This window comes from Oncorhynchus kisutch, linkage group LG9 (genome assembly GCF_002021735.2).
Source record: "Oncorhynchus kisutch isolate 150728-3 linkage group LG9, Okis_V2, whole genome shotgun sequence".
In the NCBI taxonomy this organism is placed as follows: Eukaryota; Metazoa; Chordata; class Actinopteri; order Salmoniformes; family Salmonidae; genus Oncorhynchus; species Oncorhynchus kisutch.
This window is the reverse complement of record NC_034182.2, coordinates 14,453,364-14,470,888: the sequence shown is the minus strand read 5'-3', so window position 1 is coordinate 14,470,888 and position 17,525 is coordinate 14,453,364. Positions and strand designations below refer to the sequence as shown.

General features: G+C 47.4%; 1 protein-coding gene across 1 annotated transcript in view; it reads left to right on the top strand.

Annotated features, from left to right (window-relative positions):
- The window catches only part of LOC109896791 (laminin subunit beta-1), a 29,424-nt gene extending 12,453 nt beyond the window's left edge, over positions 1-16,971 (top strand). The window contains exons 10-33 of the mRNA XM_031831951.1: positions 287-463; positions 557-669; positions 740-819; positions 1,063-1,198; positions 1,294-1,452; positions 1,779-1,915; positions 2,076-2,196; positions 2,431-2,617; positions 3,058-3,201; positions 3,429-3,660; positions 3,851-4,014; positions 4,464-4,688; positions 4,791-5,008; positions 7,363-7,459; positions 10,239-10,608; positions 10,848-11,032; positions 11,234-11,475; positions 11,592-11,798; positions 11,981-12,125; positions 12,333-12,540; positions 12,902-13,043; positions 13,636-13,812; positions 14,056-14,215; positions 14,370-16,971. Of these exons, the coding sequence (XP_031687811.1) occupies positions 287-463; positions 557-669; positions 740-819; positions 1,063-1,198; positions 1,294-1,452; positions 1,779-1,915; positions 2,076-2,196; positions 2,431-2,617; positions 3,058-3,201; positions 3,429-3,660; positions 3,851-4,014; positions 4,464-4,688; positions 4,791-5,008; positions 7,363-7,459; positions 10,239-10,608; positions 10,848-11,032; positions 11,234-11,475; positions 11,592-11,798; positions 11,981-12,125; positions 12,333-12,540; positions 12,902-13,043; positions 13,636-13,812; positions 14,056-14,215; positions 14,370-14,506 (4,163 nt within the window). The 3' untranslated portion in view covers positions 14,507-16,971. The remainder of the gene's footprint in view (positions 1-286; positions 464-556; positions 670-739; positions 820-1,062; positions 1,199-1,293; positions 1,453-1,778; positions 1,916-2,075; positions 2,197-2,430; positions 2,618-3,057; positions 3,202-3,428; positions 3,661-3,850; positions 4,015-4,463; positions 4,689-4,790; positions 5,009-7,362; positions 7,460-10,238; positions 10,609-10,847; positions 11,033-11,233; positions 11,476-11,591; positions 11,799-11,980; positions 12,126-12,332; positions 12,541-12,901; positions 13,044-13,635; positions 13,813-14,055; positions 14,216-14,369) is intronic.
- Positions 16,972-17,525: the final 554 nt, after the last annotated feature.

Genomic DNA, 17,525 nt, shown 5'->3' with positions numbered 1-17,525 from the left:
TGCTGGCCTCACCTATGACCTCTGACCTATCAAGGTCAGAGGTCATACTCTCAACTCTCCCTTTGATCTCTGTCTCTGAACGTAACACTCTTAATGTACTGTTGGAGTCTCTGTTCTCTTCTTTTTCTCCCCTTCGTCTCTCCCTCTCCAATACCCCCCCCCAAACTCTTTCTGTTTCTGTCTCCTTCAACTGCCTCATCACTCTCCCTCCTACCCTCCCTGTCCCCTCGCATTCCTTCCTGTCTTTTTCTCTCACTCACCTCCCTCCCTCTCCCCCTGTCTGTAGCGTGTAGCTGTGACCCGACGGGCTCCCTGCAGGGTGGTGTGTGTGACGGCAGGACAGACGTGTCCGCTGGTCTGATAGCAGGGCAGTGTCGCTGTAAGACCAGTGTGGAGGGAGAGCGCTGCGACCACTGTAGACAGGGACACTACGGCCTGGGACAGGGACCAAACGGCTGCCTGCGTGAGTCTAACACACACACACACACGCACACACACTCCTATCTTTTTGTCTCTCATTGTGTATTTGACGTGTGTGTGTGTGTGTCTTTGGCAGAGTGTACCTGTAATCCCCTGGGCACACTGCCTGGAGGAAGCCCATGTGACATGGACACAGGAAACTGCTTCTGCAAACGCCTTGTCACCGGCAGGAACTGCGACCGGTGTCTGGTGAGGGACTTACCGACCACGTGTGTGTGTGTGTGTGTTTATTTATAACTCTATTATTTTGTTCCTGCAGCCGCAACACTGGGGCCTGAGTAATGACATGGACGGCTGCAGACCATGTGACTGCGACCAGGGCGGAGCCGTCAACAATGAGTATGTTTTAAACCGATCACATCATGCCTCTACTCATATGATCCAATCACAGCACGCCTCTACTCATATGATCCAATCACAGCACAACTACTCTTCATAATTCCACCCCGCCCAAAAATGCATGGTTGCGGAAATGTATTTGAAGGTATTGGATATTCACTAACAATCAGTTTTTCGCATTCTGTTGCTCTCCCTATTTATCTCTTTCCCTATTGTCCCACCTCTCTCTCCCTCCATCTCTAGTTGTTCTCCGATATCAGGCCAGTGTCAGTGTCGAGAACACATGTATGGGAGGCGTTGTGACCAGGTGGAGTCAGGATACTACTTCTTCGCCTTGGACCACTACACCTACGAGGCTGAGGAAGCCAAGCACGGCCCTGTGAGTGTGTGTGTGTGTTGACCTCTTGCTTTCAATCTCTCTGCCTTTATCTTTCTAAATGTGTCATATCTCTCTCTCCCTCACCTCTCTCTCAGGGTGTGACGGTGGTTCCCAGGCCCTATCCTCTGAACCGTAGTCCTACCTGGACAGGGGCAGGGTTTGTCAAGGTACCTGAGGGAGCCCACCTGGAGTTCCACATCAACAACTTACCCGACTCCATGGACTACGACATGCTGATTCGCTACGAACCACAGGTAAAACACGCACGCACGCACGCACGCACACACACACACACACACACACACACACACACACACACACACACACACACACACACACACACACACACACACACACACACACACACACACACACACACACACACACACACGCACACACACACACACACACTTGTATTGTACTGCTAAACCTAACCCTAACCCATTCTCTTACCCTAACCCTAACCTTAACCCTAACCCTAGCTCCTAACCCTAAACCTGAAATGTACTCTCCTAACCGTAACCCTTCACCTAATTCTAACCCTGACACTAAATCTAACCTTAACCCTGTGTTGCTGTAGTTGCCTGATCAGTGGGAGCAGGTGGAGATCAGAGTGATACGTCCGTACTCAATGAGAGTGGGGCAGCCAGCCAGTCCATGTGAAAACACGCTTCAAGGAGGAGATCAGCAGTTGGTGTCTCTTCTTCCAGGATCCAGGTAGGTACCCAAGTAACACACATCTCCCTGGTCCCTACAATACACCCTGGCCTCCACCTTCATACACCATCTTCACACACATACACGCATGCACACAAACACACACCGACACACCACCTCTACCGTTTCAACCGTACTCTCCTCTGCGTGTGTGTTTCAGACATGTGCTGCTCCCGAGGCCTGTGTGTCTGGAGGAGGGGCGGAACTACACTGTGCGTCTCAGTCTGCCTCTTTACTCCTCACTCAGTGACGTCCAAAGCCCCTACACGCTCATCGACTCCGTAAGTAACAGTCACAAACCACGCTCCATACAGTCTGATAAACTGTAGTTTCCACTAGCACACGAGTCATTATGGAAAACATCCCTACAGTAGTCATGTTATAGTCAATGGAGTGTGGAATAACAGACTTGTACTATCTCTAAGACAAGCCCTCGGTCTGTATCTGTCTCTTCCTTGCTCTCCTCCTACCCTTCCCTCCCCTTCTCTCTCCCTCCTCCCTCTCTCTCCCTGTAGTTGGTGTTGATTCCGCGGGTGCGTAAGCTGCTGTTGTTTGAGGGTTCTCAGGGCGTGGAGGCGTGGGATACGTTCCAGAGGTACCGCTGTCTGGAGAGCAGCCAAAGCGTCATCAAGAGCCCCATGACGGACATCTGCAACAACTACATCTTCAGTGTGTCTGCCCTGCTACATCAGGGGGCTATGGGTAGGAGACGGGGCTGGGGGGGCTGTGTGTCTAGGGTTCGGTGGAGGGGCGGATGGGACGGGGGGGTAGTCTGTATGTTTGTGTGTGTGTCTATGAGCGCATGTTTTCCCGTGAGTCTGTCTGTTTATCATTAATAAACAATCATTTCCTTCCTGAAGCATTCCTAATACTCAAACCGCAACAACAACTCACATTTCTGCATTCTGCATTCTCTCTCTCTCTCTCTCTCTCTCTCTCTCTCTCTCTCTCTCTCTCTCTCTCTCTCTCTCTCTCTCTCTCTCTCTCTCTCTCCCTCTCCCTCTCTCTCTCTCACACACACACACACACACACACACACACATCTTCCCTCCTCCCTCTTCTCCCCTCCCCTATCTTTCCCCCCTCTTTTACTCTCTCCCTTTCCCTTTCCCGTTCCCCCCTTTCTCCCTTCTACTCTATAGCGTGCCAGTGTGACTCCCAGGGCTCTTTTAGTGCAGTGTGCGACCCCAGCGGCGGGCAGTGCCAGTGTCGGCCCAATGTGGCAGGCAGGAACTGTGACCGCTGTGCTCCCGCCACCTTCCTGTTCAGCCCCTTAGGATGCAGACGTGAGTGACAGACAAGCATGGGGTCAGGGGTTAGAGGTTAAATGTCAGGCAGAGGGTTATTTTGAGCCTGCGGTTGAAATTCCAACTTCAAAAGTGTGGTATTTCTTTTTATCCCTTTCCCACTCTCTTTTCCCCTCTTATCTTCCTCTTTGCTCCACCCCTCCTTCCCCTCTCCCTATTACGCCCTCCCTCCCCTCCCCTCCCACCTCTCCCTCCTCTCTCCCCAGGCTGTGAGTGTAGTCCTCCGGGCTCTGTGAACGCTTTCTGCCACGAGGCCACAGGTCAGTGCGAGTGTGTTCCAGGGGCGTCAGGGCGTCAGTGTGCCCACTGCCTGCCAGGCTACTGGGGCTTCCCTCAATGCCAGCCCTGTCAGTGCAACGGCAACAGCGACTACTGCCACCCTCAGACCGGGGAGTGCCAGGGCTGCCGCGCTTTCACCACCGGGCACATGTGTGAAAGGTACTGTGTGAAATTATACCCTATACCTTATTAAAATTAGAGCCAGCTAATATACCACACACCAAACCACAGTGCAGGGCACAGCTGCATATTTCACTGTCATGCTTCCTCTTTATCAGTACCAAGCGCATGTGTGTGTGTATGTGAGTGTTTACCTTGCCTCTTATCATGTCTTACCCCGTGCCTACAGGTGTCTGGATGGTTACCATGGTGACCCAGTGTTGGGTTTGGGGGGTCACTGCCGCCCCTGCATGTGTCCCGACGGGCCGGGGAGCGGGCGCCAGTACGCAGACAGCTGCTACCAGACCGCCGACAACTACCAGCTGGTCTGTGCCTGCAGCCCTGGATACAGAGGTTAGACACGCACACACACACACACGGACACGCGCACATGCACCCACACACACACCACATCATACACAACACGCCATACATTGTTCTCCCAGTCCTAGTACACATTTTCCCTCAAATGACAGAGCTAGCAGAATCCCCTCTGCTCCTGGTCATAATGGGCAGGTAGTAGCTACAGGGACAGTGAGTGTCTGTGAGAGATCCCACAGATACCGCTCTCACTGGAACAGGAAGCCAGTCCACTGCCTGTAACTGTTTACGACTGTTTACAATTGTTCTATGACTGTTTTATGAGTGTTTACAACCTTGCCATGACTACAATGTACTACTCACTGCAGCCAATGGACAGTTCTGCTTCCTTACGGGTTAATAACTGTAGGTGTGTGTGTGTGTCTGTGTGTGTGTCTGTGTGTGTAAACAGTTCGGAATTCACCTTTCCTTCTCTTCCGTAGGAGCCAGGTGTGACGAGTGTGCCCCAGGTCACTATGGTAACCCCCAGGTGCCCAGCGGGCGCTGTCTGCCCTGCCAGTGTAACGACAACATCGACCAGCTGGACCCGGGGTCCTGCGACGCTCGCACAGGCGTCTGCCTCAAATGCCTGCACCATACCAAGGGCTATGGCTGCCAGCGCTGCAAGCTGGGTTACTACGGCAACGCCGCCAGCCAGAGCTGCAGGAGTGAGTACAGTTAGACAGTGTGTGTATATATGTAGTGTGTGTGTGTGTGTGTGTGTTTGTGTGTGTGTGTGTGTGTGTGTAACTGTCTTTCTCTCTCTGTAGGGTGTATGTGTTATTCAGTGGGCACAATGTCGGAGGCGTGTCCGTCTCCGGGGGAGTGTCACTGTGACCTGCAGACTGGCCAGTGTCCCTGCCGGCCTAACGTGATTGGCCAGAACTGCGACCGCTGTGCCCTTGATACGTTCAACATTGGAAGCGGAAAGGGCTGCCAGACCTGTGACTGTGACCCAACCCACTCCTTTGGGACGTCGTGCAATGAGGTGAGAGCCACAACTGTCCTCACTCGTTCTGCCAGTCACATTCTGTTAAAGGTCCCCAGAGCACACACATCCCTGGGTCGCTCCTCTTTTCAGTTCGCTGCAGCTAGCAACTGGAACGAGCTGCAACAAACACTCAAACTGGACAGTTTTATCGCAATCTCTTCATTCAAAGACTCAGTCATGGACACTCTTACTGATGTTTGTGGCTGCTTTGCGTGATGTATTGTTGTCTCTACCTTCTTCCCTTTGTGCTATTATCTGTGCCCAATAATGTTTGTACCATGTTTTGTGCAGCTACCATGTTGTGTTGCTACCATGTTGTTGTCATGTTGTGTTGTCATGTGTTGCTGCCTTGCTATGTTGTTGTCTTAGGTCTCTCATTTTGTAGTGTTGTGTTGTCTCTCTTGTCATGATGTGTGTTTTGTCCTTTATTTCCATGTTATTTATTTACATATTTTTTTTTATCACCCGTCCCCGCAGGAGGTCTTTTGCCTTTTGGTAGGTTGTCATTGTAAATAAGAATTTGTTGTTAAGTGACTTGCCTAGTTCAATAAAATAAAATACCCCATCCTTCCAAAGCAACTCCCACACCCCATGTTGTCACCCAACTCATCTACACACAGCACACACACATTTGGCCAGTGTTACCTGGTGTTGATTTTCAATGTAACATTTTTACACTCAGTGGTGTAAAAGAACCCCCAGTGTTGGTGTAAGTAACCAGAGTTGAACCAAAACCACGCCCATCTTGATCATATTTCCCAGCATGCTCTATTACAGGTAGATTTTTAGAATTATCTATGTTTTTGCATGTGAATTGATGAATTAATATTATGCTACACAAATATAAATAACATTTTCTAACCGAATCCAATCTGTTACTTGGATTTATTTGACCCGTATTTTACCCGTTACTGAAAAGGTTAGATGCTTTAGCTCAGGGATCATGGACGATGTTTAGCCGTTGGATGGTTTTTTTCTTAAGCGGATGGCCAGGGGGCCGGGAACATAATGACAAATCATTTGCAATAATATTTTTACTAAAACAGAAGAATTTCAAAGCTTGCTTACGTTTGTATACAATCACAAATATCTCTTTATTATGAATGTGAATATTTTGGAACAGATTTCCTAAATAATAATCACCTTGAGTTGATTTACTGGTGTTTTTACAATATTTTATGTGCAACAATAAAAACCATTTAAAAAAATTGGATCAGAAAACTAGGTGGGCCAAACGTGGGCCGCCAGTTGGGGAACCGTGCTTTATGTCGTCTCATGTCTTAGTCTTCCCAACCCTGGCAGTTATCCTGAGTGCAGGTTACGGGTGAATACAAATTCCAAATGCTGGATATCCTCACTCTGGCTGGATTCCAATAGGAATTACACAACACTTTGCACGCCAGCACAATGTGACTTGCAGGCCTGATGTGGTCTGTATACCACGAGTTTCAATACGCTGTATTAACGTAAACACTTATCTTGACCTGGGATCTTATCCTAGGTCAGCACTCCTACTCTGAAACTCTGTATACAATACAGGCCACTGTCCACCAGGTGAATCCAGGCGAAAGCTATAACCCTCTATTGATGTGACTTGTTGAAACCTCTTCGGGATCGGTGTCCCTTCCACGGGACAGTTGAGCTCATGTAGGCTAATGCGATTCAAATGAGGTTGTAAGTAACAAGACAATTTCCCAGGACATAGACATATCTGATATGGGCAGAAAGCTTACATTCGTGTTCATCTAGCTGCACTCTCCAATTTACAGTAGCTATTAGAGTGAAAGAATACCATGCTGTTGTTTGAGGAGAGGGCACCATTTTGAACATGAACATGTATTAATAAAGGCACTTCCATCAGTGTAGATGAAAGGGAGGAGGTTAAAGGTTAAAGAAGGATGTTTAAGCCAAGAGACAATTAAAAACAAGTGTTGTGTATGTGTGCCATTCAGAGGGTGAATGGGCAAGACAAAATATTTAAGTGCCTTTGAACAGGGTGTGGTAGTATGTGCCAGGCACACCGGTTTGTGCCAAGAACTGCAATGCTTCTGGGTTTTTAACAGTTTCCCATGTGTATCAAGAATGGTCCACCACCCAAAGGACATCCAGCCAACTTGACACAACTCTGGGAAGCATTGGAGTCAACATGGGCTAGCATCCCTGTGGAACGCTTTCAACACCTTGTAGAGTCCATGCCCGACAATTTGATGCTGTTCTGAGGGCAAAAGTGAGGGGGGGGGGGCAACTCAACATTAGGAAGGTGTTCTTAATGTTTTGTACACTCAGTGTATATTGCATGTTCATAATGCTGACATGTTGTGTTGTCTTGTATTGTCTTGTGTGTTTTCTAGCTGTCAGGGCAGTGCTCGTGCAGGTCAGGTTTTGGGGGAAGAAAATGCAACGAGTGCCGAGATAAGTTCTGGGGAGACCCTGAGGTCAAATGTCAAGGTAAGTAACGCTGGCTGGGATTTTGAGTAGCAGTAGAAAGTACAAAGTATGTGTGTGGATTTCTTCCCATGACTGCCTTAAACATCATGAAGCTGAAACATGTGCAACAGGGTATCGAAGAGCGCCATTGCTTCCTCTCCAAGTGGGTCTCTCTCTGAATTTACTGGGGTCTGGAGAAACACTCTTAGAGAGGGGTTCTGTGTGTTTTGCATCGGTCTCTTTGAGTAAACAGCCTCTCACGGTCTCGTTCTCATGACCAGTGGTTCCCATGAGTGACTGGGCTGGGTTTTATATATTTTTTTTTGCATTACAGTTTTCTCACAGTGTGTGTTTGTGTGTGTGTGTGTGTGTGTTATCAGACTTCAGCGGAGTGGATGTCTCTGGAGATACTGAAGTGGCGTTCATGCTTTCGTGATGTTTTAACATTGTGTGTATGCATGTGTCTGGCTCTGTGTGTTTGTGTGCACGTGTGTGCCTCTGCGTGTGTGTGTGTGCATTCGTGCGTATGTCTGTCCTTGTATCAGTGTGTGCATGTGTGTCACCAGTGTGGTGTTAGTTGGCTATAAATTACTCCTCCCTGTCTATGTCTCTACATGGTCTATTGCCTGCTGAACAACTGACTGACAAACAGGCCAGTTTCAATCAATCACCGCATCTGGAGAAATGTATGTCTTATAGAAGTTGGCACACCCTCAGAGAGACAGTGAAAGAGAGAGAGAGGAGAGAGGGAGGGAGAGAGGGGGGGGGAGATTTTGAGAGTGAAATTCTGGGAATAACTCCTTGGCTCATGTGAGAATCAGAGGCAGATGTTCCCAGCGATCAGAGAAATCCTGTCGTGGTCTTATTCCTGTGGCTTAGGAATTCCTGCAGCATTCCCAAACTGCCTGTAAAGTTAGTCTGGCCTCCTGGCTCTGTCCTCGCCCTATCATCGCTCTGTGTGTATACTGCATGCATGTGTGTGTATGTGTATGAGTGTGTGTGTGTGTGTGTGTTTGACATAGAGAGAGAGATAAAGAGAGACACTTTTGAGGATTGACACATGACCCTCTTAACCCACATCATGCCATGGTCTGATTTAAGAGGTCAGAGTAGGTCAGAGTAAAGTGACAGGCTTGACGACGGCGTCTGTGTGTGTGTGTGTGAATTAAGATGTCACGGCCATTGGTACAGGCTCAACCACATGTGTGTGGCTGTGATTATCGTGTTGTCTGTTCATGACCGCCTTTGTGTATAGTGGTGTGGTCACTCATGTTACTGTCAGCCGTTCAAGTCATGTTTAGGTTCACTACCGTCACAGTAGGTAGTATGTGGTTGTGTTTACAGTGTAACAATAGCGGTTGCAGCCCTAAGCCTGAGCACTCTGGGTCATGGTGACCATATAAGCAGGGCTCAGCCACAAGGGAGTGTGTGTGTGTGTGTGTGTGTGTGTGTGTGTGTGTGTGTGTGTGTGTGTGTGTGTGTGTGTGTGTGTGTGTGTGTGTGTGTGTGTGTGTGTGTGTGTGTGTGTATGTGTGTGTCCTCAGATAAAAAGGACTAACTGAGAACGACTACCGTGGCAGGTGACTAACTCCAAAAGGAATTACACATCACTTTGCAAGCCAGGATAATGTGACTTGCAGGCTGTAAAACAGGAGTTTCAGACCACTGTGTTAGGATGTAACTAGGCCCTCAAAGAAAGGCCTTACGATGTACGTATGTAATGTATTGTCATAAAGAGTTAATTTTACACTGGGAAATATACAAATAATATAGAATACATGCTCAACTTGAATTGTATGTTCACTCAACCTAAAATTCAAAGTTGAGTGAACATACAATTCAACTTAAAAATATATGTTGGTTCAGCGACACTGAGTGTTCAAGACTCCAAATGTTTGTTCGGGACTCAGGTGTTGGCTGGATGTCCTTTGGTTCGTGGACCATTCTTGGTACACACAGGGAACTGTTGAGTGTGAAAAACCCAGCAGCGTTGCAGTTCTTGGTACAAACCGGAGCGCCTGGCACATACTACCATACCCTGTTCAAAGGCTCTGAAATATTTTGTCTTTAACCATTAACCCTCTGAATGGCACACATACGCAATCTGTGTCTCAATTGTCTCAAGGCTTAAATCCTTCTTTAACCTGTCTCCTCCCCTTCATCTACACGGATTGAAGTGGATTTAACAAGTGACATCAATAAGGGATCATAGTCAGTCTATGTCATGGAAAGAGCAGGTGTTCTTAATGATTTGTACATCAAATGTTGAGCAAACTCACAATCCTATTGCAGCTGGTTGCTTTATAATTGTATGTTGATTATATATATTTTTCTGGTGCATCAATCACCCTCTTCAAAAGCTCAGGCAACAGTAATGGCTGCTAACCGCGTATATACACCCTTTCCTGTTCTCCATTCCCCACATTCTTTCACTGTGACTTACTCCATCACTCTATTCCTCACCTTCTCCTCTCCTCCACTCTAGAGGTTAGAGGGCTTGTCTCTGCTGTGCTTCAGACTGGGGGGGGGGGGGGTCAAAATGGTGATAGAGTTTATAGGTCACGGCTACCTGTGGGTTTATTTACTCGCAACGCAGGACTGTTGAGACGTTAATAATATAGTTTCCTTAGGGGGGGCTTTTAAAGGGCACAGACCTGTTATCATATTACTATGAGTTCATTTCCTTGTACCCTCATTTCCTTTCCACTATCACAACTGTTTTCACCTCAAGTCAACTATAGGTATGTGTATGTGCTTAACCTTTTCTATCTTCTCCTCTTTCCGCTTTCTCTCCCTCCAGCGTGTGACTGTGACCTGCGTGGCATCGCCAGCGAGCAGTGCCACCGTTCGTCCGGCCAGTGTGTGTGTGTGGAGGGTGTGTCTGGGCCCAGGTGTAACCAGTGTGCCAGAGGGTACCATGGGACGTTCCCCGCCTGCGAACGATGCCACCAGTGCTTTGCCGAGTGGGACCGCGTGGTAGGGGAACTGTCCAATCAGACTCAGCGTTTGAAGGATCATGTGACAGAGCTCCAGACCAGTGGGGTGACGACGCCGTACAAAGACACCATTAGCAGTCTGGAGTTTAGTGCAAATGCTATCAGTGCTATAGTAGAGAACAACCCTGCTATACAGAAGATGGAAGATGTACAACAGATGATGCAGCAGGCCACGTATGTACACACAAACACGCACCTGCATACATACATTTACACGTTGAAATGATCTGTTCGGATGCTTGATGTTATGGTCAGTCCAGGTCAACTCTAATGAAAATACTATTCTCTCTGTGTGTGTGTGTGCGTGTGTGTGTGTGTGTGTGTGTGTGTGTGTGTGTGTGTGTGTGTGTGTGTGTGTGTGTGTGTGTGTGTGTGTGTGTGTGTGTGTGTGTGTGTGTGTGTGTGTGTAACAGTGAGCTGGTGGCAGACCTGAACGAGAGGCTGAACGTCTCAGAGGATTCCCTGTCCCGTCTCGTTGTCAATGCCAACGACACCGAGGCCAGTCTGGACGCACTGAGAAAGCAGGCCCAAGAGCTAGAGAGAACAGTCACAGACATTCGAGACCACATAAAGACTGTGAAGAACTCTAACATAGAGGGTAAGAGAGGAGGGAGAAAAGAGAGGGTGTACAGTATGCATGATATCATTACTAGTTCTGACACACCCCTGTGGTGTGTGTGTGTGTGTGTGTGTGTGTGTGTGTGTGTGTGTGTGTGTGTGTGTGTGTGTGTGTGTGTGTGTGTGTGTGTGTGTGTGTGTGTGTGTGTGTGTGTGTGTGTGTTTTATTTGTGTAATGCAGGAGCGATGGACACCATCACCAAGGCCCACTTGGAATCTAAGAGGGCGGAGATCCGTGCCAATCAGACCACCAGTTACCCCGACAACACTTTGGAACAGTCGGCTACACTACGGCGTGAAGCGGAGGCCAGACTGAGCCAGAACCAGGCGGAGTTTGACCTGAGACAACAGAAACACACAGAGAGACTGGAGAGGCTCGCCACAGAGCTCAACACTCTTGACCTATTAGAGCTCAGCAAGCAGGTAAGTCTGACCTATCAGTAGCCAATTATCATCGCACTTCTTCACCATACTGATTTTTGATTGGTCCCTGGTTTTACAGTGCTCTTACCCAATTGGTGTGTTTTCTCTCTGTGCAGACATGTGGAGCAGCTGGGGGGGAGGAGGGGTGTTCTGCGTCCCCCTGTGGAGGGGTGGGGTGTGTGTCGGAGGACGGCAACCTTCGCTGTGGTGGGGAGGGGTGTGAGGGTTTGGTCACACAGACACAAAGCACTCTGAAAACAGCCAAGGACTTCGACCAGGAAATCCTCTCCACCCTGCAGGAAGTGGACAAGCTCTCTAGGATGGTGGGAACTGTAGTTTTTTACACTCCGGGCCGAATCCTAACTTGAGATTCACGCATATAACTTACATGATTATCATAGTAACTAGAGCATAGAATATCTGCTTGCTCCAGCACAAGCATTGGTCTGTTGAGGAGTGTTTACCTTACTGTGTTTGAGTTAACATGTCCTGTGGCGCCCTCTAGGTGTGGGAGGTGAAGGTGCGTGCGGGCGAGGCCAAGTTGAATGCTCAAGAGGTGCTGCTGAAGTCCAACCAGAGCAGAGATAGAGTGGAACAGAGCAACGAGCAGCTCCGCAGCCTCATCAAGGAGATACGAGGCCTACTCACTAGTGAATATACACACATTTTTCAAAGAGCAGGCCTCAATCTTTCAGTGTACTGTACAGACAAACTAAATTATCACTGACAATCAGGGCTCCAGCTCTTCTTTCCTCATGATTGGTTATGCTTGTGATTAGAACTGATTGTAATTGATTGTGGTAGATCCCCTGTGTATGGCTCTTTGAGTCTAATTAGCTCTGTTTCCACGGTGACAGACGACCGTGCCAAAGTGGAGGTTATTGAAGCGGTTTCAAATGAGGTGTTGGCCCTGGAGATGCCCACATCGCCCGAGCAGCTGGAGGCCCTGACCAAGGAGATCAGAGACAGGGTGGGAACCCTCACCAGCGTGGAGGACATCCTCAGTCAGAGTGCCAACGACATACACACTGCAGAGAGGCTGCTGGAGCAGGCCCGCACCGCCAGGTAAGATGCACGCATGCACAAAAACACGTACACACAAATGCACACACATAGCACGAACGAGCACAGGCAAACACAAACACATACAGACCCACACACAGGCTAAAACACACTCCCCAAGCTGACAAGGTAAAAATCTGTCGTTCTGCCCCTGAGCAAGGCAGTCAACCCGCTGTTCCCTGGGCGCTGAAGACGTGGATGTTGATAAAGGCAGCCCTCCGCGCTGCTCTGATTCAGAGGGGTTGGGTTAAATGTGGAAGACACATTTCAGTTGAAGGCATTCAGTTGCACAACTGACTTTCCCCTTTCCCTAATAAATGCACACAGAACCACATTGATAAATTCACATACAATCTCCTCTCAGTCAGGAGGTGTCTGAGATGAAGGAGACAGCTGCCCTGGTGAAGGAAGCTCTGGAAACGACTGAGCGTGCTCAGAATGCTGCCATCGATGCCGTCAAACAGGCCCACAACAACACCAGGGGAACACTTGACCTCATCACATCTGTAAGTCACCTCTGACCAGGGCTTCAGTTGTGTCTAAGCACACAGGGGCACTTCTCTTGATTGTGGTTTTATTATATTAGGCTCATGTTTTTAGAGTTTTCAGGCTATGCATTGAGAGATATGTGGGAGTTTTGTAGAAATACACTTTCCATACAAGATCTATAAAAGTGTGTATTGTGTGATGTGTGTGCTTGCATCTGTGTGTGCATGCATACATGAGTATGTGTGTGTGTGTGTGTGTGTGTGTGTGTGTGTGTGTGTGTGTGTGTGTGTGTGTGTGTGTGTGTGTGTGTGTGTGTGTGTGTGTGTGTGTGTGTGTGTGTGTGTGTGTGTGTGTGTGGGCTGGTGACTCCTTGTTGGGACCAAAAATTCCCCATGTCCCCATGAGAACAAAGGCTATTTTAAGCTTAAGAGTTAGGGTTACAGGTTAAGGTTTGTGTTAGGCGTAAGATTAGGGATAGGCTAATGGTTAGGGGAAATAGGTTTAGGGAAAATAGGATTTTAGGTCCTCACGAGGATAGAAGACCAATACATGTGTGTGTGTTTGCGCCTGTGCTTGAATACATTTTAACATGTGTTTGTGTGTTTACAGGTAGAGTCGGAGACGGCGGAGTCGGAGCTGTGTCTGAGTAACGCCACACTGCGTCTGCTGCAGCTGGAGAGAGACGTGACTCTGCTGAGAGAGAGCAGCCTGGGCACCAGCCACCACACACAGCACACTGAGAGACTGTCTGAGACCGCTAGGCAGGACGCAGAGCAGGCCCTGCAGGTACACACACACACACACACACATGCACACACATGCACACACACATGCACAAACATAGCCAAGAATTTTACCTGCCAACCCATTCTCAATGTGCTTTCTGCTTTCTGCTTTGTGTGTCGGTGTGTGTGTGTGCGTGTGTGTGTGTGCGTGTGTGTGTGTGTGTGTGTGTGTGTGTGTGTGTGTGTGTGTGTGTGTGTGTGTGTGTGTGTGTGTGTGTGTGTGTGTGTGTTTTATTGCGTGTAGGAGTTTGACTTGGAGGTGAAGGGTAAATACAGTGTTGTGGAGGGCTTGGTGGTGACGAAGGCAGAGGGCGTGTCTGACGCCAGGAAGAGGGCGGAGCTACTGCAGCAGGAGGCCAAGGAGTTGCTCACCCAGTCCAGTGTAAAACTACAGAGATTCAGAGGTAACACGCACACACACACGCACACATATGCATACACACACACACACACACACACATGCGTAAATTCACGCATGCATGCATATGCACATGCACACATGCACACACGCGTGCACACACACACCTACTCTCTAATGACATCACTGTGTGTTTCCAGAGTTGGAGAGGTCGTATGCGGCCAACCAGCGTACTCTGGAGGCCAAGACAGTTCAGCTGGCCGGGCTGGAGAAAACGGCACGCCAGCTGCTCAATGACATCAGCCAGAAAGTAATGGTCTACAGCACCTGTTCTTAGGGTAACCATGCCAACAGCATCCCTGGCAATGCCTGCCCGGATGTCATACCAGAGATTATGACGATGTCTTCTTTAGTGCCAAAAAGATAATATGACAATCACTCAGGAGAGTCCAAAGACCAAAAGCAGTATTTTACCACTAAGAACCAAGTATTCCATAAAAAAAAACGGTTTCTGTATGAAACGGGTCTCTAAGCCATATAAGCTATTATCACAAGTAATACATGTTTTTACCATAAGAGTGCACATAGATTTCATGATTTTAGATTCTATGGAAATATTTTTTATAATCGTGTCTGTAAAGATATTCAAATGTGTCTGGACCGAAGCATACGAGAGCCTATTCAATTGTATGATACAATTTGTACCCATCAACCTATTGCTGTAATTTAACTTTTTAATATAAAGTAATAACTGCATCTTAATTTGTTTTGCAAAAAATGCCTAGTCAACATTGCCTAGTTCACCTCTACCTAAAATGAGATACTTTTGAAATGTACAGTATTTGGTGTTTGCTTTCCCCTAGTGGCAATCTGAAAAAAATGTACCCTCTTTCTGCTGCATTTTCATAATCTCTAGGGAGTAGCAAGCACATACACAATTTCAGTTTAGTTTTCCGTTATGGAGTCCAATTCAATTACAGGCAAATGTACTTCCAACATGTTTAACTGTAATAACATGCTATCCACTCTGCCAACTGAAACAACCTTACTCATTCACTGTCATTGTAGGCTTAACTAGACAATCCATTTCCTACATTTGAAAATATAGCCTACCTTCTAATCAATTTGGGCAGTTAGAGTTCTGCTTGTCTTTCTCCTGCCTTTTCTCTTACACCCTCAGTGTCTCTGCCCCCCCCCCCCCCCCCCCTCTCTCTCTGTCTCTCTCTCTCTCTCGCATTATTGATGCAAGGTGATTTGTAGATCAGTGATTCTGAACAGTTCTTTCCTCAGGCTGATCCTGTTGAGCATGCATAATGAACATCTCTCTCATCCCCCCATGAATCCCTCCTTCCTCTCCAGAGGGTTTCCTCCTCTGTGACCATCACACTGTGTCCCCACCCAGTGACTCAGACTTGCTCTGAGCAAATGAGATACAAATGGCACCAGCAGTGTTCCGCCTGGACCTCTTCATCAAATGAGATTTGGCAGGAAGCAATCAATATGGCGGCCTTCCCTCCCTCTGAAATTAGCTCTTTCCATTTAGTGCTGCAAATCAGTCAGGCATCACTGTTTTCCCTTACATATTAACCCCACTCCAGCATATCTGTGAGATAAATTGCTTTCGAAAGTGGTTCAGCCAGTCCCTTCCCCTGTGTACAGTATTTATGGTACAGTGGTTTGACTGCATGATGTGAATGCTTGTACAATTATATCATTTTTAATACATCACAAAAGTCATACTGCAGTGCAATGCTTCATTCTAGACACATATTTTTTCATCAGCTGGCATGGATGACTCTCCAAAAACCTTATACCATGCCTAACCTCATCATCCATTTGCAGAACAGCTAAATAGAGCTATCCTGTAAAAAAAACACAGCTGTGCCTTGCAGGCTGGTCAGCCCATCCATCGTACGACAGTAAACAGCCATTGACCTTAACCGGCCCTAACATCACCTTCCTGTTTGGACCATTTGATTAGCAGCCACTTGGCCTTGAGACGGCTACAGCTGCCGGGCGGATAGGAGAATGATGTGGTTCCCATGTAGCTGGTCACGGGGCACTTCTCAATATCAGCATGTGTCTGCAAGTGTGGTAGAGCGTGGTTTTCCTGAATTGATGAGATATTAATTAAATATGACTCCTTCCTCTCTCTCCTTGGCCCATTCCCACTGGGGTCTGAGATGTGTTTACCTTACTTTGTGCCGAGTCATTGTACTGCCGATGACGCCGCTCTGATCTCTCTGATACACTTACAGCAGGAAGATGGTGAGGAAGCATTTTAGAGCAGCCGCCAGACCACAGAAGGGCTGCAGAGAGGAGAGAGAGAGGGGGAGAGAGAGAGGTAGGGAGAGCAAGTTAGAGGGAGAAAGGGAGAGAGAGAATCAATCAATCAGAAAAACATTTGATTTAATTAGCACTTTTGAAGAAAAAAAAACGTTTGTCACAAAGTTCTTCCCAGTAACCAAGTCTGCTCCAAAGACAAGGCAGGTTGTTGCAGAGGAAAGTTGGAGAGGGCTTGGAAGTCAGTCAGGTCACTGTTTCCTTTATGATTAAGGTCTATGGCATGGACGACACTTTCCTATGAGGATCCGCTGTCGTTTCTCATGACATAGGTAGGTGTCTGCTGATTTAAAATGTAAATTATTGGACACTGTGCAGAACACACATATTTTCTGCGCTAGCCATCATACACAATTTGACTCAATACTGGAATGTACAAGGTGCTAAAACATTCAACTATCAATTACTGGATATAGAGAGACTCCTAAATATCATATCCAAATAAAAAAGCTAAACGCGTGGTTTCCCTCTGCAGTGAATCATTTAAACTAATATGCTCATTAAAGAGTCTCCTCTGGCAGTGGTCTACTATTGATTGATGTGGTAAATTTCAGTGGACACAACGACTACAGCGACAAAAAAAATGATAAGTGGGCTGGGTGTCAAAAGGGCTTTGAAATCAAAAGCTGAACTTTGGCAGAAGCTCGCAACGTTGCAGTCTGGGTATTAAATCAAATAGTTGTTGCATTTGAAATATTCAGAATCAATTTAGTGTTTGTTGTTGTTGTCACTGAACTTCTGAACGCTCACTCACAAAGAAATGACAACCCCTCGGATCAAGCCGTTAAAAACAAATGCTGCATGACTTTGATAAAGGGAGTAAGTCACACTGTGCCTCTTGCATCATACCAATACTATGATCTTGAAACGTTTCAAACCACTGACTTGCTATGAAGCTCAAATGCAATGGACATTGAAACTCTTTGAATGTTTAATAGTTACATTCTAATGCCCCTGTTATCAACCCAACGAGCAATTGATATTTGTATTATGCCTGAAATGAATTAGTCTGC